Source organism: Peromyscus leucopus, chromosome 1, assembly GCF_004664715.2.
Source record: "Peromyscus leucopus breed LL Stock chromosome 1, UCI_PerLeu_2.1, whole genome shotgun sequence".
NCBI lineage: Eukaryota > Metazoa > Chordata > Mammalia > Rodentia > Cricetidae > Peromyscus > Peromyscus leucopus.
The window spans coordinates 152,962,747-152,986,900 of record NC_051063.1 but is presented as its reverse complement, the minus strand read 5'-3'; the positions used below and the strand labels follow the sequence as shown (position 1 = coordinate 152,986,900).

The 24,154-nt window shown below is 42.7% G+C and overlaps 1 protein-coding gene across 1 annotated transcript; it reads right to left on the bottom strand.

The window, feature by feature from the left end:
• Nucleotides 1-1,174: 1,174 nt before the first annotated feature.
• Spty2d1 (SPT2 chromatin protein domain containing 1) lies at nucleotides 1,175-21,652 on the bottom strand. Its single transcript, XM_028860270.2, has 6 exons — nucleotides 21,371-21,652; nucleotides 11,787-11,901; nucleotides 9,476-11,008; nucleotides 7,449-7,617; nucleotides 5,504-5,581; nucleotides 1,175-4,200 (listed from the first exon to the last, which is right to left on the bottom strand). Exons 1-6 carry the CDS (start codon nucleotides 21,428-21,430, stop codon nucleotides 4,107-4,109), a joined length of 2,049 nt encoding a protein of 682 aa, XP_028716103.1. The 5' UTR covers nucleotides 21,431-21,652; the 3' UTR covers nucleotides 1,175-4,106.
• Between the last annotated feature and the right edge of the window lie 2,502 nt (nucleotides 21,653-24,154).

Sequence of the window (24,154 nt, the reverse complement as noted above, 5' to 3'; positions counted from 1 at the left end):
TTTGATGAGACTGGCCGGCCAGCGAGCCATGGGAATCCACTCATCTCTGCACTGCCAAGTGCTGGAGTTACAGATATATATCACCATGTCTCCCTTTTATGTGGGAGCTTCAACTCTGAACTCAGACACTCATTTGTGTGGCAAGCACTTTACACAGGGGTTCATTTTCCTAGCCCCTAAGACTACACTTCCTATGGAAAGGAAAATGAATTCAAAATCCACAAATACAATTCTTGGTAATTTAGGACTCTAGACACTATTAGTACTTCCTGTACTTCTCACATGACCTAGACTCAGCATGTTGTAGTGGATCAAGTTATCTATATTCTCTGTATGCATGGGTGTGTCCACTAGCCTCATGTACATTCCTAAGGGTTCATCTTTTCAATGTCACCCATCCATAAGTCCACGTATGTCTCTGTGAGTGTATGTACCCAGAGAGGCAAGAAGGCATCAGGTGTCCTTTCTATCACTCTGCCTATTCCTTCCAGGCAAAGTCTCTTTCTGAACTGGAAGCTTTTGTTTTCTAGGCTAGGCTGGAAGCTAGCAAGCCCCAGATATCCTGTCTCTTTTGGAGCTGGGCTTACCAGTGTACTTTTTGTTGTGTGTGTTACATGTTACTCTAACCATTGAGCCATTTCTCCAGCTCAAGCTCGTTTGTTATAGGTGATTAGAACCTGATAATTCTGATAAGAATTACATACCAGTTCTGCTGTTTTTCTTTCAATTCAATAAACCTTCAAAACCCCGGGGCCACAAAGCTAGATTTCATTGCTCTAACCACTTTCAGTTACTATTTAAAATTTATTTTGTTTTGAGTGTTTGCCTGCATGCCTTGTACCAGTGGAGATCAAGAGAGGGTGTCAGATGCCCTGGAACTGGCATTATGGTTGGTTGTGAGCCACCATGTGGGTGCTGGGAATTGGACCTGAGTCCTTTGCAAGAGCAACAAGTGCTCTTAACTACTGAGCTAACTCGCCGGCCCCCACTATCAGTTGTTTTAACTTGATGTCTGAGAACACAATGGCACTGTAGCTGGTGGTGGAAGAGAAATCAGTGGTAGCTTTAACAGTCACCTCTGAACCTAACAAGTCTACAGAGGTTTCTAGCTAGCACAGTGTTCCAGGTGATATGGAGTAGCTTCAAGTTTTGATCAATAAATGAAAACCAGAAAAAATATCAATAAAATATTTTAATGCCTACAATTTCTTATATACATAAATTGCAAAACATTCACCTGTATATGCAAAAGTATATTCTTCTGCAGGTCAACAGCACCAGAAAACAAGCTAAGCTATGTCAAAGTTTTCTTCTTTTACATTTGATTTGTCCATTATGTAAAAGACATCATGGATTTAATAACTTCAAAGAAATCTATATTCCACTCTTAATCATACACTAAACACCTGAATATGTATTTCATCACATCCACTCACAAAATAAATAGTCTAATCAGCACACTGAAAATAAAACAACCAGTCTCTCTCCATATATTTATTCTCTTTCCAAAAATGTTTTGGTCTCCTGCTATATCTCAGAAATGTATTACTAGCTGCTTTTAAGTTATAAAATACAAAATAATTTATTTCTTGGAGAAAATCTTGGGGGTTACCATTACAAAAATGAAATTCCGAGTTCCCTTAGACTTTCTGTTAACAATCTTTGAACTTTCTTATGGCTCACACAGGGCTGCCTGTGTGTGACATGTGGTACCCTGCCTCTAAATGGACATGACTGCATCCATCGCATAGAGAAAGTACAAAGACCAGTTCTGAAGTAGCCTTAAAAGAAAGTGCCCTTTGCTTTAGCAAGTGGGACTGTGCAATCAGAGCCACGAGTTTTATGAAAACTACTTTCTTGTCACATAATTTGTTAGAGAATGCCACACCCATGATCATGTAACATTACAATTGTGAAACAACATTACTACATTCAAGAATTAACATCACCCAATAAAAGGCACATCTTCAAATATTGAATCAAAATCTGAAAATCAAAACAGTAGAGAGCATACATTAAAAATCAAGCACTTAATTCGTAAACTTTGAAAAAAGAATAGCCTGCTCCTGTTTCTTCATAGGCTTGTGAGCTTTTCTAAGTGGTCAGAAAATACAGAAGAGCAAAATGGAAGATACAATTTGGACTTACAATCTTTCTTTCCTGTGTTTTTTCAACATAAAAGTTGATGCATATCTGTTACAGAAATGCACTCAGACATAACAGACATTACAACCTGACTCTTTCCCAAGTTCTGAAACTTTAATCTAGCATAATGGCTCTTTTCTGTGCAAATAGCTGCACCCTGTAATTGAGTACAGTACTTTCAGTCACCAGAAATCTTGACTGCAATTATAGATTCCAGAGTATGAATATTGAAAAAAGGTTATCCAAGAAAAATCATGGAGGAGGAAACACACAAGTGATAGCAAAATAATGATAAAATGTTTCAAACCTATTTATCAAGTGGAATATCATACTCCCTCTAAAGTAACGGTGGGATAGGAAAGGCTTTTCTGTGGCCAATGTATAGAAATCTACATGGCAAGTTAGGGTGCTATATACCCTCTAAAATTAAATCCTTGCACTTTCAAAGTTTAAAACTTAATTCAAAATGAGTAAACTTTAAGAACTGGGTCAAATGGTCCCACAAAGGAAGGCTAAAAATGATCACTCATAATGCTCAAGCTTAAAGAATGAAGACATTATTGACAAAATACATAAAGTCTGGACCTGTTGAAAAGGAAGAGTTCTTTGTAGAACAGCCTCTCCAGCACCTCATCCCTCATGGCTTAACAGCTGAAGACAGCCAGGTTCACTGTGGAATTGTCCCCACACTGAATTCTGACTGCTTCAACCTTCAGGTCTCTAGCATCCCACTTCATTCTCTGTTGCTGCCTGTCCTTGAGACATGGCTTCCTTCCGGCCAGACCCTGGATCAGCCTGGATGCACTCTAGGCTCGTGACCAAGTCTGAAGGTCTGCCTTTAAGAAGGATAGAACTTAAAGTTTCACAGCTCAGTACAACACCAACAACAGGAAAAACACACCTCGTCACAGTGCATAGTTAGAAATAAAAGTGCAATGCGGACAGAAGAGAAGGTGGTACTCTCAATACACCAAATATTTAGTTTTTGGTTTTTTTGGTCATTAACATTTTCTAAGGAATTTAAGCTTAAAATGCAATGTTATTAACAGCAAGAGGTACAGGGGCACTTTAGGGTCCCCAAATATCTTTTATAATGGGGGGAATAAAGCAGAGGGGGCCACAACACATGTCACTTGTTGATTTTTAAACTATTACGCTTTCAAATCTAATATCTGAATAACCATCTTTCTTTAATAAAAGGAATTAGAAAAAAAACAAAGACAAAAATAAAACAATCAATATAATAGTAAGGGCCCTCATCTACTTCATACTAAGGTCAATGTGACAGGAAGCCTGAAAGGAAAAATAGAAAAGAATATTTCTTGTTCTGGCAAAATTTGTATTTAACTTAGAAAAATTTTATTACCTAATCATATAAATTAAGAATGCTTAGCATCCAATCCACAAATAACGCTGAATACAATATAATTCTATTTTGTATGTCAAAGTCACAAGGATGACATCCATGTAATTATAAAGCCTACTCTTTCCTGGGTTTTCAATTCAAACATAGACTGGGACAGGTCACTTTATTGCTGGCAGCATTCACAGAAGGGCTGGGCCCTTCATAAGGACAAATCTGACTGGGATCTGGGTAGTACCCTACTCACACATCAATCTTTTTCTCCTTTTAAAGTAGCAAAGGAACAATAAAAGACCAATCGACTGGTGAGTGACCCCATATTAGCGTGCATAGCTTATCAGGATCAAAGCCGGCACCTGTGAATGGTTAACTTCATCAGAGCACACGGCAAGCATCGTATCATCTGTATTACAGATTCCACCCTGGACTATTTGAAAACATGGTATACTCAAATGATAGCCTGCAAATGACAGTATGCTTTCCTTCATTCCTTCCTCTTGAGTGCTCATGTGTAAATCTAAACTGATAAGGGGCTAGTTCAGTCTGAAGGCAGGAAATCCTTGCAGCAGTAAACCAGAATTCACAAATTCAAGAGCAGCTAATGGCGCTTCAGCTTCTTGGCCTTTCGACGTTTCATTTCTTCCTCTTCACGTCTCATTTCTTCTAAGTCCTCTTGCATACCTAGTCTTAAACTATGGAGAAATTGTTTTAAAGGGTATTTGTTAATGTACACGAAATTACAACTTTAAAAAGCAAGACTGGCATCTTTCATGTGGATTATGCTGATGAATGAGTTTGTTCATGTGACAGGGACACACACACACACACACACACACTTTAAAGATTTTACAACAGGAATGACAAACCCCCCTTAATATCCACATTTAAAGTAATAAAATATAAATTTATTTCAAATAAAAAAAAAAAAAAAGATTGTGAGGCCATGCAAGGTGGTGTACACCTTTAATCCCAGCACTTGGGAGGCAAATCTCAAAGTTCCAGGCCAGACTAGTCTACATACTGAGTTCCAAGACAGCCAGGACTATATAAAGAGGCCCTGTTTTTTGTTTTTTTTTTGTTTTTTTTTTAATTTAAAAAAGGTGTAGGTATGTGCATGTGAGTACAGGTGCCTGTCTAGGCCAGAAGAGGGCAAATGCTAGGATGGTGGAGTCACAGGCAGTTCTGGGCCACCTGATGTGGGTGTTGGAACTGAATTCAGGTTCTCTATAAGAGCAATTCTCCTTAACCACTGAGTTATCTTTCCATCCTTCTTAAAAACATTTAAAAATAAAGAAAACTCATAATCTGAGTTTGATGCTTGGCACCCATATAAAGGTAGAAGAATACTGACCTACCTACACGCACTATAAAAACCCATTTATTTATCAGTAATTCATTTATCAGTAATAATCCATATTCTCCTTTCTTAATACTTATTTTGACATTTTAAGTAGTTATAGGAGGGAGGGTCAAAAGAAAGAAAGCTGTTTTGTGTTGGGACTGAGGTGAATTATTTCTCTATAAAAGGAAAATTATTAATACTATAAGCAAAGTAATTACTACCCCTACCCAAGAAACTCTCAGGAGTTCATGACTGGGCAGCTAAAGAAGGAGGTGGAGAGAATCTAATTTACTCCCACTAGGTCTCTGAGGCAGCAGAATTACAGGTTCCAAGACTGAGACAAGTCTGATGAGCAAAGAAAAACAAACAGCCCATGGCAGACTCAGAGGCCTCTAATTTTACTGTACTACATAGGAGACACTGCAGCCTTGGCTACATATTGTCTCAATCCCTACAATGCATCAATGAGTAAAGTGGTAGATTCTCATTCTACACATGGGAAAACCTTAGAAAGGCAAGAGAATCTGTCTAAGGCTTTCATAGCCAGCCAGCAGCACTATCATCCAGAGAACTGTGTGGTCCGGCCACCTTTCAAACCCTGCAGCTGCAGGCTTTTTATGATTTTTATATAATGTACCGAGTCTCCTGCTCACCTCTTGGCTTCCTCCTTCTGCTGCTCCTTCCAGCTGCTCTCCATGTAACGTAAGGCATAGTCACTTTCATCTTTATACCTGGCAAGAAAGCAAAGTCTCAAATGAACAGAAACTCCATTTTCTTAAAAGCTACATCCTCTCATTAAACAAACAAAGCAACATGCTTACAACTAAACCACTCAGTTTTAGGATTCCTCCCACCCGGTTTGGGAGTGAGAAGGCCAGACAATGGGCAGAAGTCGGTTTTGCAGTAAAGAAATTAGATAAGCCTTAAATCCTTACACGGCAACTCTTCCTGAACCCCGTATTAACAAAAGAACCAAACCCAGTAAGGCTTCCTCAACCAGCTACATTCACTTAATACTCACATTAAAATCCTGAAAGCACAATATGAAAATGTGTGTACATATTAATCTCATTAGGCCTTTATGACCACCAGGAGATGAGAACTTTCCAACAGTAACTGAGGCAGGTAAGTTAATGGTGTGACCAGAAATGAGTGTTACTGCTTCACAGGCTGCCCTGAACTCACCAGCGTCCACTGCAGCTCTAGAGCAACTGGTTCCTCCTCTCACTGTCCAAGTGTCTCGGATGTTAATGCTTTTCAGATGGCCTAGTTTCTCAGAGGGGCTTCTAAAGATGTGCAATCACTTACTCGTAGGAAATGTGACAGCTCTCATCTGTCTTACACACATACGACAGTGCTTCCGAAGTGTTTACCTCACTAGTGTATGGTGAAGCTCTGCTTCTTTACATTAATGGTTCACAAACTTTTAAACACATGTAGCACCCTTACCTGGGGACTGTATAAAACAGATGTGCATTCAGTAGGATAAGGTTGGGGCCTGAGAGCCTGAAGTTTTAATAAGTAAGCTCCTAGGCACATCAAGGATGGTGATGGTCCCATACTGGTGACCAGGGCCCACATTCTCAGGCAGCACAACATTACACCAAAGAAAAGCAGGTGCCATAGCAGAATGACTTTTACTGTGGCTCTGTGAATGACTTTCTGACTTCAAAGCCCATCTCTTTCTATTACATGAAGCTGCTTCATGCTCTCTTTTAAAGCAGTTTACAAGCAAACACCACAAAACACTCTGAATCCATGAGAAACTACTATGTGCACTGTCTTAGTTAAGATTCCTGTTGTTATGACCAAAACCAACCCAGGAAGGAGAGGGTTTATTTCATTGTACAGCTTATAAGTCCATTATCTAGGGAAGGCAGGTAAGGAACTATAGGCAGGAACTAATGCAGAGGCTGCTTAATGGCTTGCTCCTCATGACTTAGCCTCATTTCTTTCTTTCTTTTTTTTGGTTTTGTTTTGTTTTGTTTTTGAGACAGGGTTTCTCTGTGTAGTTTTGGCACCTTCCCTGGAACTCACTCTGTAGCCCAGGCTGGCCTCAAACTCACAGAGATCTGCCTAACTCTGTCTCCCATATGCTGGGAGGCCACCACCGCCCGGGTTTTTTTTTTTAAGGTTCTTTTGGAGACAGGGTTTCTTTGTGTAGCCTAGGCTGGCCTCGAACTCACAGAGATCCGCTTGCCTCTACCTCCTGAGTGCTGGGATTAAAGGTGTGCAACACCATGCCTGACTCAGCCTGCTTTCCTCTAGCACCTAGGACTGCTAGGCCTGGGGTGACACCGCCCAGTGAGCTGGACCCTCCCACATCAACCATCAACAAAGAAAATGTACCACAGGCTTGCCCAGAGGCCAATCTGGCAGGGAGTATTTTTCTCAATTCAAGTTCCCTCTTCCTAAATGACTCTAGCCTATGTTAAGCTGACATTAAAAACTAGTTGGCACCTGCTCTAAGATTAAATCTTTTTAGGACCCCCACCCCCACCCCCACAGGTTTCTAATTAAGCATTCAATGCCTCTACTGTTAATGTTTTTCTTCTATAAATGATAAAAAGTTGACATTTAGGTAAATCTTCAGCTTACTTTTTTCGGTCATAGCCAAAGATTTCCCGAATGTGCTTGGATATTTCTTCCTGAGGTTCTCCTTCATCGTCGATGAAATCATCCATTTCTGAGTCATATTCATCATCATCATCTTCTTCATACTCTCGGGGCCTTTTGTAGCCAGTAGGGAAGGGGAGCCTTTGAGGACCTAAGTACAAAGGCCATGACTTATAAGAACACTGTATGGTATTTTTGCAGTGGACTATGTCGTCTGGAAGTCAGAGGAACTGACACTAAGATGGCACCCATAGCTGGGCGGTGGTGGCCCACACCTTTAACCCCATCACTCGGAAGGCAGAGGCAGGCAGATCTCTGAATTCAAGGCCAGTCTGGTCTACAGATCGATTTCCAGGACAGCCAGAGCTACATAAAGAAACTCTGTCTCAAAAAACCAAAATAGACGGCACCCTTGAAAGCAGAGCACACGGCTGGCTCTCAGCATAGCCTGCAGCACCCCTGCTGGAGGGAGTGCCTGAAGGGACTGCGTTCTCCTTTACGGCTCACTTGGCATGCATGCCGCGGTGCCTTGTCACATTTTCTAGCTTAGCTATACACACTCCTGGGATTTAAAAGATCAGTAAAATTTCTGAAACTAAGTCAAGTTACAAACTGCCATAGAATCATTAATTTTTTTTTTTTTTGGTTTTTCGAGACAGGGTTTCTCTGTGTAGCTTTGCGCCTTTCCTGGAACTCGCTTTGGAGACCAGGCTGGCCTCTAACTCACAGAGATCCTCCTGCCTCTGCCTCCCAAGTGCTGGGATTAAAGGCATGCACCACCACCGCCCGGCAGAATCATTAATTTTTAATTCTATCAAATAAAGATACTGAAAGAAGTTCCTTATTTTTCCTGTATTTCTCTTAAAAATCAAAGCCCTGCACATGCCTGTAGCTACAGCTATCTGGGCCTGGAGCTTGAGCCAGCACTTTGAAGAAGCTCTGGGTAACATGCAAGACCATACTTTAGAAAAGAAAAAGTCCCAAATATAAAACATTTTCAGAACTACAATTGTTTAAAGAGAGGTATGAGTGCAACAAAAGCTTATTTTTGCCTAATGACTGATAAAAACTGAAAAAACTGAAGAAGGAAAAAAAAAAAAAAAAGACCTGGACATGCAGCTCAGCAGAGAGCTTGCCAGGATATGTGAAGCCCTGGGCTCGGATCCCAGCACTACAGCAGACCAGTCAGACCAGTACAGTGGTACACACTGTAATCCCAGCACTCAGGGGGTATAGACAGGGTATCAGACATTAAAGGTCACCCTCAGCTATACATTGAAATCCAGGCCAACATGGGCTACCTTATCTAAAAAAAAAAAAAAAAAAAAAACAACAACAAACAAAAACAAAAACTAAAACACTAACTTCCTCAATCCCTCAAAAAACAAAAACAAATGGAAAAAAAACCAACCAATTTTTCAAAAGACAGGTATTTATCAACAGACCAGTGTCTGAGAACAACCTTCTAGGCTCTGAAATCCAAAGCAAGGTATTTGGGCATTGGTTTCTTTTTATCCTCTCCATAGATCTCAACAAATACTTTCACAAGTGCCTATGCAGCATGTACTATCTACAGCAAGCAGCTGGTGGGGCCATCAATGACTCCAAACTTGGAGATGGCAGATTCCTAAAGCACCATCGACAAGGCTCTTCACACTGCCTATTAAAGGAACAGAACTCAGGACAGTCTGAAATAGCTGCTGGGACACAACAGGTGTTAACATCTCATCTTTAAGTCTCCTAGTCTTCATGTAAAACACTAGCCTATCCACCAAACCACCAGCCATGTAGTTACTTTCTCTCACAAATCAGAGCCAAGTTTACTGCATGTGAGAGAACCAGGTGGGGGTGTGAACAACAGATCCTAGATAAGTCTCTTCTCTACTATCAACAGTGAGTATATTACAGGGCATGTGGAAGTGGTCACAGGGTTCCTGGTTCTATAAAGCTAGGTACTTTCCTGATGGCTTGGTGATAACTATACTGTTTAGGAGGAAGGTCAATTTTACCTTGGGCAGGTCTGTAGCCAGACAGGAGAGGCTTCATTCCATTTATCTGTCCATTGCTTGACCGACTAACAATATTCTTCGAAGAAATCGTTTCTGAGACAACAGTGCACTTGGGTTTTATGGGGAGACCTGGGCTACTAACTGTTCGTCCAGGTCCTAAGCTGCTCACTGGTCTTCCAGGACCTGAACTGACAGTTCGTCCAGTTGGAATGGAACCACTTATGGACCTCCCAGGGCCAGTGACTGACTGCCCAGAGGAGCCTAAGTTGCTCATTGGTCGTCGGATGTCATGTGGACTGTTTACAGGCCTCCCAGGACCTCCAGAACTGCTCACAGGTCTTCCAGAAACACTAGGGCCACTGAGGGGTCGCCCAGGGCCAGTTGAGCTGCCTGCAGGTCGTCCAGGCCCATTTGTGCCATTGACTGTTCGTCCAGAGGGATGTGCATTGCTGGCCAGCTTTCTGATCCCACTGACTGACTGCTCAAGTCCTGACCTGGAGCTGCCATTCTGGTGCCTAGGCATAGTGCCAGAACTAACTGTAGGCCGAGCTGTCCCTGGGCTAGGTCTCCCAGGAGCTGAGCCAGAGTTGCTGCCTGGCTGTCTGATACTTGGACTCTTAGCTTTGTTGTGCGAGAGAACTGTGGGGCCAGGCTTGGAATGGCTGGGATGAGAAGGAAGAGGTTTTTTGGCTTTGTGCTCAGAAGCAGATTTCTGAGTCCCACTAGCAGAAGTCTTTGGGACACTTGGTGAACAGGTGCTGGGGTGAGGCTTTCCAGCCCCATTGAAGACAGGTCTGTTGTGACTTTCCCGAAGCGAGGGTTGGGAACTACTACCAGATCCTGCCTTGGTCCTCTCTCCTGGCATGGATTTGGATGAAGACAAAGCTACTTGTCTTTCATTGGCTGTGCTGGGTCTGGATTTCTTTTCAGCATGAGGCAAGGGCAATCCTTTGGAAGAAAGCTGCCTGTCCGCAGAACCCTTGCTGGGTTTTGTGCCCGTGTTGTCTTTATGAGACGGTGCCCTTTTGGACACAGGCGGAGGTAGTTTGGCGTCTGTTTCAGGTTTCTTTTTCCTGTGCTTCCGTTCGAGAAACTCTCGCTCCCTAAGTTCTTCAGCAGTCATGGGCCGCTGCTCTGCTTTCTTCACAACCTTGATCTCCACAGGTTCAAACTGCTTCTTCTCAGCTAACCTCAGTAAGTCAGTGAAGTTCATGGGTGGAGGGGCACTTTTAAGGGGGGCCTTTGGTTTGCTTTCAGCTTTGGGAGGCTCTGGCTCCTCCTCATATTCCTGCTCCAACTCAGCTTGACTGTAGTCTAGGAACTCCTCCTCCTCCATCTCATACTCTTGGTCAGTTCCCTGGTTCAGGTGGCTTTCTACTGCCTGCCTCTTCTTTGACTTTTCCTCAATAGGAGTCCCGTCATAACCGTGAAAATTGTCCTTTGTCCTCTTGGCCATAGCTCTTGCTTTCTTGTCATGTTTGAGCTCAATTCGCTTTTTCACTAGCTCTTCTTTCCTCCTTTTCTCCTCTAAGGCTGAAATGAATAAAACAAGAACACACTGTTTCAACTGTCTCAGGATAGCTCATATGACACCAGTCCACAGTCAAGACACAATGTTGAGATATAGTTTCCAGTTTCTAGGAGTCAAATGAGGAAGTCATCTAACAAAATGAGAGATTTTTACACAAGTGGGTCATATATAAGCTTCTCTCTATGAACAAGCAAGTAGGGGACTTGGTTTTTGCTTTAAATGTAAAAAAGGGCTCAGAAATACACACCAAGTTAATGGAACACCAGCACCCACTAAAGTTGTTAAGAATGAATCAGTGAATACCTAAAACAATGTCAGGACTAGGGTAAAGAATGGAGACTTGTTATGGAGAGTTACATGGTCACTACACCAGGCCTTTTCACCTTTTCCCTCCTCCCCTCAAGAGATAAGGCCTTGCTATGGGAGAGACCTCCACATGTGTACACCTCTCCCATCACATTATGTTGTCCAGGCTGCCCTGAAGCTCCTGAGCCCAAGGAGTTATCTTGCCTCAGCCTGGTGAATACCTGAGATGACAGGTGAATATCACAAAGCCTTGGGGGTGGGTGGGGTGGGGGTAGATAAAACAATACAAATAGCCAACCTACGAACACACACCCCCATGTGTGCATGTGTACATGTCCATAAAGTTAACCCAGAGACACATACACATCATCCCCAAATTTATTAGCCTGTTAGGATATTTTTACAAACACACACTTTGAGTCCAAGATGGGTTTGGTGCAGACACTGAGACTGAGAAGAGGCACAAGCACATACCTTTCCGTCTAAGCTCCTCTTCTTTCCTCCTAAGGAAAGCCTGCACAGCTGCCGACTGGACACCTTTAACTTTGGGGTCTTTCTTGGGAGGCCCCACTGCCAAACTATACCTTTTCTAAAAACAAAAGCAGAATTAAAGCTATAAGCAATTCAACTTTCAGAATATATAGTCTGTTTGGTCTGGGCTGTGTGGCTCAGTGGGAGAGTGCTTGTCTAAAATGTACCAGCTCTGAGTTCAAGTCTCAATATTGCAGAAAATGTAGAAAGAAAATGAGGGAGGAAAAGGAGGGAGAAGAAAGGGAAAGAAAAATAAGAACTCTACACAAAGGGCCCAGTTCTCTGTAATCTTTAACAGTAGCATTTAAGTTTATGAAATATTAATTTACTACACAAGTTCCTTTAGACTGGTTTCCGTCTCACCAAGATCACCAATGCTGCCTAGGAACAGATGGTGTTTTTCTGGACTTTGGTTGTTAAGTAAATGCATAGAGAAAAAGGACTAAAACAGGAATGACTGAATCTTGAAAGAAAAATATTTCAATTTCTTAAGTATCTACTATTAAAGAAGCATGATAAACAGCTAATCATCATGTCTAGGACCATGGCACATAATCTATGGGCCAGCATTTTATTTCATTTTTTTAATTACAGAGCTGAAGAAGACAGAGTCTCACATATGCCAGGCACTCTACTACTGGGCTACATTCCATCCCTGAAAACAATAGTCTTAAAGTGTCCCCCATCTTCGTTGTATGAGACAGACATCCTTTTTATGTACTAAATCTTTGTCATGATAGTAAAAGAAAGTCATCTTTGTGGGAAAAGCCAGCAGTTTGTAACCTTCAATGCCTCCCCATCCTGTGTATGACAGAGTTTGTCAACCCCAGTGCTCTCCCATCCTGTGTATGACATCCTTGGAGGAAAGCCAAGGGATCTGCTTACTACAGGGCTGCCAAATACGATGTATCTTGAAACAAGCTCAAGTTCCAGCTAAATCAGTCAACTAAAAAAGCAGCTGGCCAAGAAGGCAGGCCTCATCCAACCTGAAAATCCTGCATGATGGCAGTGTTGACAACTGACTCATCCCTGACAGAGAAATCCCAAGACAGTTCCAGTTGTTTTCTAGTCACCCAGGCTAAGACACAATCAGACCCCTTAATTAGTCCACATCTTTGTAAACTGAATTGAGAGCTCTTTCCCTCCAGAAACTACCAGGAATATGATGACACTTGATTCAAGTTTACTAAGACACACAGCTCACAGGCAGCATCACACAATTTAAATACTTTTTGGCATATTCAGAGTTCCACAGCAATCATCATTGGTTTTCAGAATACTGTAACCACCTCAAAAAGAAGTCACTTAAGTGATGAGTCTGGCAACCTACCACTATTAGTGAACTTTCTATCTCCATGCATTTGTCTATCCTACACATTTAAAGAAATGAAATCTTACAGTGTTGCTGTGACAGTCAACTCTGTTTGCTCACCTGGTTGCAGTACCAAACTATTTAACCAGGCGCTTATCTTATGCTGCCTGAAAGAATTTTACTGATATAATTAACATCTGCAGTCAGATTAACTTCCATAAATGTCTATGGTCCCCTACTTAGTTCAATGACTTCAGGTCTGGGGGTCAGCAGAGAACTACCCCAAGAAGACGGTATTGACTCCAGGCTGCCTGGCCTTCCATACAAATTTTGGATTTGCCAGCCCCATAAATAATCACAACTCATTCCTAATTGTCCGTTTCTCTGGAGAACACTGACTGATAATGGAGTGAACATGCTGCATTTGTCAGGAGCTCATTCCTTCAAGAGCTGAGTAATATCGAAGGGTATAGATACATAGCATATTATCTGCTCACCAGCTGGCCAGCTGGAGGATTTCCATTTTTTTTCTTCATAAAAAATGCTGCTGTGACATTTGTGTGCAGTTTTAGGCAGATATATGTTTAAATTTCTCTTGGGTATATGATCATATATATCTTTTCTTTCTTTTTTCGGGGTGGGGGTGGGGGGTTCAAGACAGAGTTTCTATGTGTAGCTCTGGCTGTCCTGGAACTCACAGAGATCCACCTGTCTCTGCCTCCCGAGTGCTGGAATTAAAGGCAATGATCACTACCACCCTGCTATGATCATGTTGATGGATTCACAACACGCTCCCACGGTTGGGCATGCTTGCATATGCCTGGCAGACCTGGACACTTCTGCCTAGCCAGTTCCAGGTCAAAATAGACATTTCTGGGTCAAGGCATCTCAGGTGACCAGGATCCGTGACTTTGCAAGGTTACATAAGCGTGCAACGTAGCCATGTGATCTACGCACATGCGTGGAGTAGTTACGTCGACCTGTGCACGCCCAGCCTTTATAAGCCAGCGCCATATTCCCGGCTTTCTCTCTCTCCTCTTCTTCCTTTCTACACATGTGTCTTCCATAGGCCTGGGCACTCTCTGTCCCTTTCATCTTAATAAAACTCTTATTAGCGGATTCTGTTGTGTTTCGTGACATTTCCTTGCAGGGTAAGAGCGCCGCAAAATAACTAACACATGTATCTTAACACTAAGTTCAGTAGACCTTTCCAAAAAGGGCTGCAAACAGATCAAAATAGGTTTTGATGGAAAATTTCCTCTACCTCATAGTAGAGAATGATGCTTAAAAAAAAAAAAAAAAAAGCCGAGGTTGGAGCACACTGTGTTTTCTTTAAGGCAGAAGAGTCATTTGACTCGTCCCTGCATCAGATGGCCATGCATAGCTATAGAAACAGCACACCAAGACGCACCCATTGATTCTGACTCTTGATTCAAGGCACCAGGCTGCTTCATTGTCTGGCCTTCATGAGAAGCAGCTGGACAAGTTTCTTTTATCCTAAGCATATCCATTTTATCATCCTGCAAAGCCAACCTCATCACTTTGTTGGACCCTGATGAATGATCCACAATAGTGGCACTTCTGTCATTTAGTATAGCACCAGAGATTTTGCCAAGATTTGTAATTCTAAAGTCAACAGGCGTAGAAAATACCAAGCCATTTAAAAACATATTCCTCCCATTGATTCCATCCTGTGGAGATCAGATTAAGAAGCAGCACGCAGTCTGGAAACCTTGCTCAGCAAGTGTGCTCAGTCAGAACCAGCATGTTACTCCCCCTCACCCCCCAAACTGCTCCTTAAGAGAAATAAGACTGTTGTAATCGTAGAAAACATAAATTTTCTGATGATTTTACATCACTTAGTATTGGTTAGAGTAGTCAAATAATATATTCTTAACTTTAACCAACACCACAAAGTTTTAAACACCTTCTCAAGACATTAGTCAGGACCAAATGCAGGAAAACAGTTCTTCACATTAAGCAAGCTCAGCAGGATGGCGAAAAGGGCAATGGGAATAAAACATCCGGAGAGCATCTACTCAGGCTGGCTATGGTGTTAAACGCCAAGATTAGCTATCATAAGGTTTGTAAAACACTTGATTAGGGTTGGAGTGGAGCTCAATAGTAGAGCCCTTGCTGGCATGCTGTAGGCCCTGGCTCAATCTTTAGCGCATCATTCAAATCTAATATAAAATCACCTATCAAATGAGTTCTTTGTTAGAAATGGCCTTAAAAAAGGATAGCTATGTTTTCCTGGTACTTAGGCACAGGCTTTGTAGCTGAATGCACGTTGAATGCAGTTCTTCTGACTCAGGACCAAACGTTTTCACACTTCACTTTCTGTTTGATTCCAACACTTTTTCTTAGGCTCGCACCTCAATCTTAAATGGAGTTCCCTAATTTCCATGCATATCTACCCCAGACAGGTCTATAACTGATCTTCCCTATATTCTCCTCCTTTCCCTTCCTTTGGAAGAGTGATTACTCTTTTAGAACAGACTTCCAATATCCCTCTGTCTACCAGTTTTCCATCCATGTACTAACCAGGCCCAATTCTGCTTAGCTTCAGAACAGATAAGATCAGGTGGGCCCGTTCAGGTGGTCTGGTCATTGCTGTCCACTGGTTTCTATCTAAATGCTGTTGCTTTGGCCTTTATATTATCTTTCCATCTTTACACTGAGAATGTCATAAAAATCCAACAATATTATTCCTTAAAGCTGTATTAAACAAGCGCTGAGGCAAGGAGCTTGAGTTCTGCCTAGGAAGATGACAAACTCAATACATTGCCTCCACTCAACAGAGGGACAGGGTTAAGAGCAGGAACTCTGAAGTACTGTGCTGGATTAGGTCCCCTCCTTCATTATAACCAATCCTGTATGACCAATATAACTCACTGCGTGGCCTTGGGCAATTTCTTTACCTCACGAGGCCTCAGTTTTGCCATCTCTAAAATCTTTCATGTGCTCATTATGGTGACTAAATTAATTAACATACGAAGTGCTTAGAACAATACCTGGCACAGGCTCAGCACAATGGATGTTAATTGCTACCACCATTATTCAGAAAGGGATTCTCTAAGGTGTTAAGGGGAAGAGGGGAAGAGCAGCTTGTCCATAAAGCACTGGTTCGGAAGTACTGCTCTATACCAGAGAGCAGCTGTCGGACAGCAGGGATGTCACTGCCAGCTCTTACTGCAAGGCCAAGCTCCAATTTCTGTAGAGCAATCACTACTGCAGCAAAAACTTTTGTTTGCCCACACTGTTCTTCACAAGGAACCATTACAATCCCAGCACTTGGGAGGCAGAAGCTGGCAGATCTCTTTTGAGGTCAGCCTGGCCTACATAATGAGTACCACAGGCCAACCATGGCTACAGAGTGAAATCCTACCAAAAAAAAGCCAGTGACAATGGTTGCATCATCCTGATGGGCTGTTATTTTTGTATTCAGAATTCCATTGAGAAAAGAGTGTATGCCTAATACTTTCACACATGATGCAATCCTATCTTTGTTTTAACTAAAACATTAAGATGATTGTTTCATTTAAAAACAACAATGAGGGAAATGCTAGTAAAAGCTGAACATCCTTAATACAAAAATTCAGAATCCAACATGCTCCAAAATCTGTGATGTTTTAAGGACTGATAGTGAAGTCACATAAAATCATAGGAGACAGCTTAGTTTGGGATCCCATTTAGTTTGACTTATTCATAAACCCTTGGAATAATGTACTTGGCAGCCCACTTCCTTTACTTGCACATACTATGTACACATACCCACTGCAGACAATATGCCTAACAACCTCAGAACCACACAATCCCCCACTTGCATGGGCTACACAGTCTCTCATCTCTGAACAATGGTATATTTTACCAGCCCCAGCCCCCTGGTAGCAATTAAATTTACCATTTTTATTCAAAAGTATTTCCAGTTTACCAGCTATGACAATTAGAAAGACCAATCAGGCTTAAACTGGTTTTGAGTGCATGCACAGTAAGAAAAAACTGCATCATCTTGTGATCTTTTAGGAAGAATTTCTATTTACCATTTTATGCCTATGCATAATTGGGGGATGGACAGGATTAAAATCACATGCATTATGGGGAGGGACATGCACAAAGAAATGACTATATAACATATCCATCAATCAAAACAAAGAACTATCCTAACTGTATCCATAGTAAACCAGGCCCCCTTTCCACAGGCTTCATCCTGAGGCCCTGAGTATCTTTTTTTACTCTTGTTCTTTCACGTATTGTCTTTAATCTGTACTGTTACTGCCTTGCTCTAAATAAAATTATCGTGCTTCTTTTGCAAATGTTTGTGTGTGCCCTTATTTTCAACTCCGGATAAAAAGCCCAGGACCTGGAAACACCCAATCAAACTCTGATCCTTCTAACAACAGGACACAAGAAGTTGAAAATTTCATATTTGTTTTCACAGCATGGGTTAAAGTAATGCAGAGACACTCTAAAGTGCTCAGTGATTAAGAATACTTAATGCTCTTGCAAAGGACCCAGGTTCAGTTCCCAGCACTCACACAGAGGCTCACAACCCTATGTTAACCCCGGTTCTAGAGGATCTAATGCCCGCTTCTGGACTCTGGAGCATGGCATGCACATCATGCCCAAACATACATGCAGGCAAAACACCCATATACATAAAAAATTGAAAAAGAAAACTGTTTAAAAAATATTGTACAAAAGGAATCTTCAAGCTGTGATTACCTGTACAAAATCTACACAATATGGAACCGACATTCCCAAAATCAAGTGTGGGAGAGGGGCTCATGAGACCTGTGGTAGTTTGGATGACAATGGCCTCTGTAGGCTCACATGTTTGAATATGTGGTCCCCAGTTGGTGGAGCTGTGTCACTGGGGTTGAGCTTTGGGTTTTTATAAGATGACATTCCCAGTTAGCTCTCTACTTCCTGCTTGTGGACCAAGATGTAAGTTTTCAGCTACTGCTCCAGCACCATCCCTGCCTGCATACTGCCATGCTTTCTGCCATGATGGTCATGAACTCTAACCTTGTAAGCCCCCAATAAACTGCTCTGCAAGTTGCCTGGTCATGTGTCTTATCACAGCAATAGGAAAGTAACTTAAGACAGGGCCCCAATGCTCCTTGAAGTAGGAAATAAAGGGTGCAGAGCTAGGGGGTAATGGTTGTTCAGGGAGGAGGAGTCTGGTAAACTGCCATGCCTCCCTCACCCATGCTCATGCAAGTGACCCTATTGAAAACGCACGCACGCACACCATGAAAGTAGGAGGGGGACTTGGGAGGAAGAGGCATAGAGGGAGAGAGGGGTGAGAGGATAATGGAGGATAATAATTATTATTTTTGTGTATGAAATTGTAAAGAATAAAAAATTAAAAATACCTCCAAACTACATAAATTATATATATATATATATATATATATATATATATATATATAATATATGAAAGAGATGAATTTGTGTTTAGACCTCATTCCTATCCTCATATCTCATTATATTTATACAAACATCACAAAATTGTGGGGAAAAAATCTGACATGCAGAACACTTGTAGTGCCAAGCACTCCAGGTAAGGGGTACACAACTGTAGCTCTGCAGCCAGATACAACAGACACCTACACCTGTGACAGGCCAACATGTTAACCTCTTGGCTTTTAACCCATCCTAGCCACACTGGCTTTCTTCAGTAAAGGTATGGTCTAAGAGCTCTGAAGCCTAAAGTCTGAGGGTCAACTCTGATAGGATCCAAGAAGAAGGTGAGGGGAGAAGATAGCTAAAGGGGGAGAGGACCAAGCACACAAAGGGATGCTGTCAGTTACTGCAAAGGCCTTGATTCCCTAAGCAGATTTAGGCCAAGTAGGTCATGTTATGCATGACATACAGGGGTGTGTGTGTGTGTGTGTGTGTGTGTGTGTGTGTGTGTGTGTGTGTGTGTGTGTGTTTACCAAAGTGCTTCCTGAGTCGGATAGTAGTATTTTCTTAGTTATTTAGAAACATGGTCTCAGGCAGCTTAGGTGGCTTACAAACTACTCTGTAGCTAAGGATCTTGAACACCTGATGTTCTGCCTGTACCTTTCAAGTGATCTACAGAACGAGATCCAGGACAGGCACCAAAACTATAGAGAAACCCTGTGTGTGCGTGGGTGGGGGGTGGGTGGGGATAAAGAAGTTAATGTTGCAAACTAAGTCAAACTTCTAAGTTTACTACTTCTTTTGGGGGAAGAGGATGATTCATAAAATATGTCTATTATTCAATTATTAAATTTTAAATTACGAGGGGTGGGAGAAAAAAATTCAAATTACTTCACCAATTTACCTTTCTTCATTTCCTGTTAGTGCAATCACAGAGCAACAAATAACATGAACTCTGAAATACCATGTATTTTGAAATTTTTGGAATATTAGACTGCTTTTCTCCCAGCAGTTATTGGCTTTTAATTAATTAATTAATTAATATTATTATTTGAGGCAGGGTCTCTCTATATAGCCCTGTCTTGGAACTCATGGTGTAGACCAGGCTGGCCTTGAACTCGATGAGATCCACGTGCCTTTTTAAGTGCTGTAACTAAAGGTGTGAGCCACCACACCAGGCTATTGGCTTTTAAAATCTGGGTTCTGATTCTTCCACAAGACAAGTCTTGGCCATTAAAGCTAGTAACTTTTATTTTATTTTATTTATTTATTTATTTAGGTTTTTCGAAACAGGGTTTCTCTGTGTAGTTTTGCAACTTTCCTGGAACTCGCTTTGTAGACCAGGCTGGCCTCGAACTCAGAGATCCACCTGCCTCTGCCTCCCAACTGCTGGCATTAAAGGCATGCGCCACCACCGCCCGGCAACTTTTATTTTTTTAACCTTTCTCGAAATTCAAGAAGATCTAAGATGAAATAATTATTCAAATATGAATGGTTATTAGACTTAACACTGACTTGACTAGAAAATCTACAAATGCATAAAGTATTGTTGCTCTAGGTTTCAAAGGCTTTGCACCCACAGCTTTAACCTGCAAGGCTTATGAGTTGTGGTGTAGAGAAAGGCTTATTCTGAGTGACTATTATCAGGATGGGAGATGACTGTTTATATATATATACATATATATACATATATATACACATATAATATATAAATCATATGTGTATATGCCACATATATACAAATAACTACTCATTTTTTAGATTAATATATTCAAACGAGTAAAAAATAGGCTGGATTAGACAAGAAGTGGCAAGAGAGGAAAAAAGATACTGCAATATACAAAACTAGGAAATGCAGAGTCCGCATGAAATCTCAAATTCTAGTTGACTGACTCTAAGAGAGGTGTTTTGAGTCGGACACTTCACTGATCAAACCGCAGGTATCACAACGCGAAATATCGGTTTACAGCTGTGCTGTGGGGACCTTCTGATGATCCAGAAATGGTTCGTTTATGCAAAACAGCTGTAACCCCAGAAACCAGACGTCCGACCACTTCAGCATTTAGCTCTGAGACTATCATAATAGAACCGAGCAAACGGAATCTATAAAAATCTGGAAGTCCACTAGGAAATGAAAGCTGAAATCGGCTTTGCCTAACCCGCTCGAACAGGGAATTGATCCGAGGACCTTACGCACCTTAGGCAAATAAACGGTCTACCACACACCAGCAGGCCACATAACCAAACCACCTCACAGTCAGCCTTAGGTCTTCTGAAATACCCTGAACTTCTCTTTCCAACATAAGATACCTCCTTGACAGGTGATAACATCTTTGGCTCAGTGGGTGGGGCCACGAACCAGAGAACCTTTTCAAGAAATCACGATAAAACCGGCATTAGACCCGCAAAAAGACCCAAAAGGTTGTATCATGCGAAGTCCTTGAAGTCCCCGAGCTTCCTGACTATACTGGTCCTCAATTTAGGGGCTGAAGTTTTTTTGAAGCCGTATGCTACTACTGCTAGACAGCACTCTGCCAGGCGCGGCTCACTCACCCACTTTGCGCAACTCTAAAAACCCCCCAAGCCGCAAAGTCCACCTTTCAGGGAACATGATTCCGCGAAACCAACGCCAAGAAAAGCTCCTCTTTCGCATCGCCAGCCCCTCTGTACCCAAATCTCCCCCATAAACTCCAGAAAAGGGCGTCGTCCAAGTTCTCCCCGAGGCCGAAAGACGCTCGTCGAGAAGTTCCACCCGCCACAAACGAACTTGACGCCCGGGTTTCCTACTGCAAGCCGGGAGACTCACCGGTACGTGGTTGACACCTTGTCCTTTGGAAGCGATCAGGAGGATTTCCCTGAAGTCCATGTCGGGCCGAAGAGGGAAGCCCGGCTGGGCTGGGGACTCGGGACGCGGCGGACACGAGTCTTACCGCTGCGCCTAGCCCCGCTGACTGGCTTGCTTTAGTGGCTCCTCTCCCGCCGCCCCTCGACACGGACACTTCCGGCGCCTTCTAATGCCGTGCGCCGCCCCCGCGCTGCCACTGAATGCAGTGCCTATGTGTTTATACACACACACGCCCAGCGCCGCCGCAGCGCTTGCGGGTATCGCGCAACTTCCGCTCTCGGGGGCGAGACACGTAAGAGGCGTACGTGGCTGTTGGCGTTGGCTCACATGGGCGGGTCTGAAGCTCTTACCAGCCAATCAGACGCAATATAGCAGCTAGGGGTGTGGCTAAGCGGGAGAACGCTCCGCCTGGCGATCTTCGCAGCCCGAGGGTCTCCGGGCGAGAGCCGGTGCGGGGAGAAGAGGAGGGTCTTCCTTCCAGGTGTGGGTTCTGTAGGTGTCACGCGTGGGTGTACAGATCCCAGGTGGTGGCGTTCTAACAGCTGACCTGACCGACAGGTCTGGACAAGGAGATTTCGGTTTCGTTTATCCGCTCCCCCCCCCCCGAGCTGCGCGTGCGCACACGGCTTCGCCTGGTCCTCGGATGCTAGTTACTCAGATCACAGAGGCGCCTGCTGCTTTTTTGCCCAGGGAATGAAAAAAGCCTTTAGTCACATACCGAGCCAGCCTTGACTCTGCAGAACATACGAGCACCCATTGGGAGCCTAGCCTGGCTTTCGTTTGAGTTGTCTTGAGCTTGCAAGGTCACTTTGTCTCAATAAAGCACACGTGAATAACTAGGTATACCTGGTTCTAGGGGTGGGAATGGGCCATGGATCGTTTTGATGTGATGAAAATACCCCAAACTGGACTGTGGGGGTGGCTGCACTCTTTACCAATTCTTGTACCGTTGAAAGGGGCGAGTGAACCCAAAGACCTTATTCTGTGAACTGGTGTTTGACTGCTGTGTCGGAATGGCAATCACTTGAGGTTTGGATAAGAGACCAAGATGAAGCCTTCGCCATATCACAGAATTGAAATTCTTAATTTTCCTCTTCCTCAGCCCACAGGCATCTTAATTCTTTTCCTAGCCTAACATATTTCCTTTTGTAGGTGCTTTAAAAAGTATATTTTATGTATATGAGTGTTTTGCTTACATGTATGTCTATGTACCATGTGCATGCAGTGCCTATTGCCCATGGAGGCTGGAAAAGGACACCTGGTCCCCTGGAACTGGAATTACAGATGGTTGTGAGCTGCCATGTCAATGCTGGGAATCCAGTCTGTGTCCTCTGGATGAGCAGCAAGTGCTCTTAACCACTGAGCCACTATCACTCCAGCTATTTTTATTTTTATTTTTTGTTTATTTTGGGTTTTTGACACAAGGTTTCTCTATGTAGTTTTTTGATACCTGTCCTGCATCTCGCGCTGTAGACCAGGCTGGCCTGGAACTCACAGAGATTCGCCTGGCTCTGCCTCCCGAGTACTGGGATTAAAGGCGTGCATCACCACCGCCCAGATCCAGTTCTTTTTTATAAAATCTTACAACTACCAGTATTTTCTTTCACAGTTTGTAATTAGATACTTAACGCGTGTTCTTTTTTTTTTTTTTTCCCCTAATTACTGGCTCTGAGGCAAAATGTGAAGATCTGTGAAAACAGGAACAAACCCCTTTACCCATCACTGTTCCATCTCCAGAATATTTTTCTCTGCTCATGCACATTAGTGAATGGATAAGAAGTTCCTAATTCATGTTATGATATCTGGCATGCAATATGCTAAGTACTTCATGGGGATTGTCTGATTAAATCTTAGGTGATTTAATCTTTTTTTAAGTAAAAAAAAATTATGTGTGTGTGTGTACTTTTGAATATGTGCCACAGACCACATGTGGAGGTCAGAGGACAATTTATGGGAGTTGATTCTTTGTGTCCACCATGTGGGTCCTAGAGATTGAACTCAGAATTCAGGCTCTCAGGTTTGGCAAGGGCACCTTTACCTGCTGAACCTTCTCACCGGCCGGTAGATTCAATCTTAACTAACTCAATCTACTTATTTGCTGCTGTAGATAAAGAGCTGAAGCCAGACAGTGGTGGTGGTGCACACCTTTAATCCCAGCACTTGGGAGGCAGAGGCAGGCGGATCTCAGTGAGTTCAAGGCCAGTTTGGTCTACAAAGTGAGTTCCCGGACAGCCAGGACTGTTACACAGAGAAACCCTGTCTCCAAAAACCAACCAAACAAACAAACAAGCAAAACAACAACAACAAAAAAAAAAAAAGAGCTGAGACTCAAGAGATAAAATAACTGCATTATTATAGACTGGCACATAAGAGTGTGGCTGCATTCCTGCTGAGCTACTTCTGGCCCGGCTCCAGAGAGCAGCACCTCGCCCTAATCCATCCTTTGTTTAACCCATACCTTTGTTTCTCTAGTCCTATGTGACTCTTGTCTGAGAGTCTCCCAGGGATCAAAGGCCTATGCAAAACTTGGTCCAGGAAACCAGAAAACCGTGGTACTTGAGAAACTGAGGAATTTGCACTTGGTGTTGTATCTTTGGGAGCTCCTTTCAGGTTGTTTTGAGCGTACAGAAATTAACTGGCTAAACTGAAAGGCTTCAGTCCTTTGAGGCTGGACCCCTCGTAGCACGAATCTTAAAAGGTCTTATTAATAAAAACAAACCCGGAGCCAGGTATTGAGGTGAACGC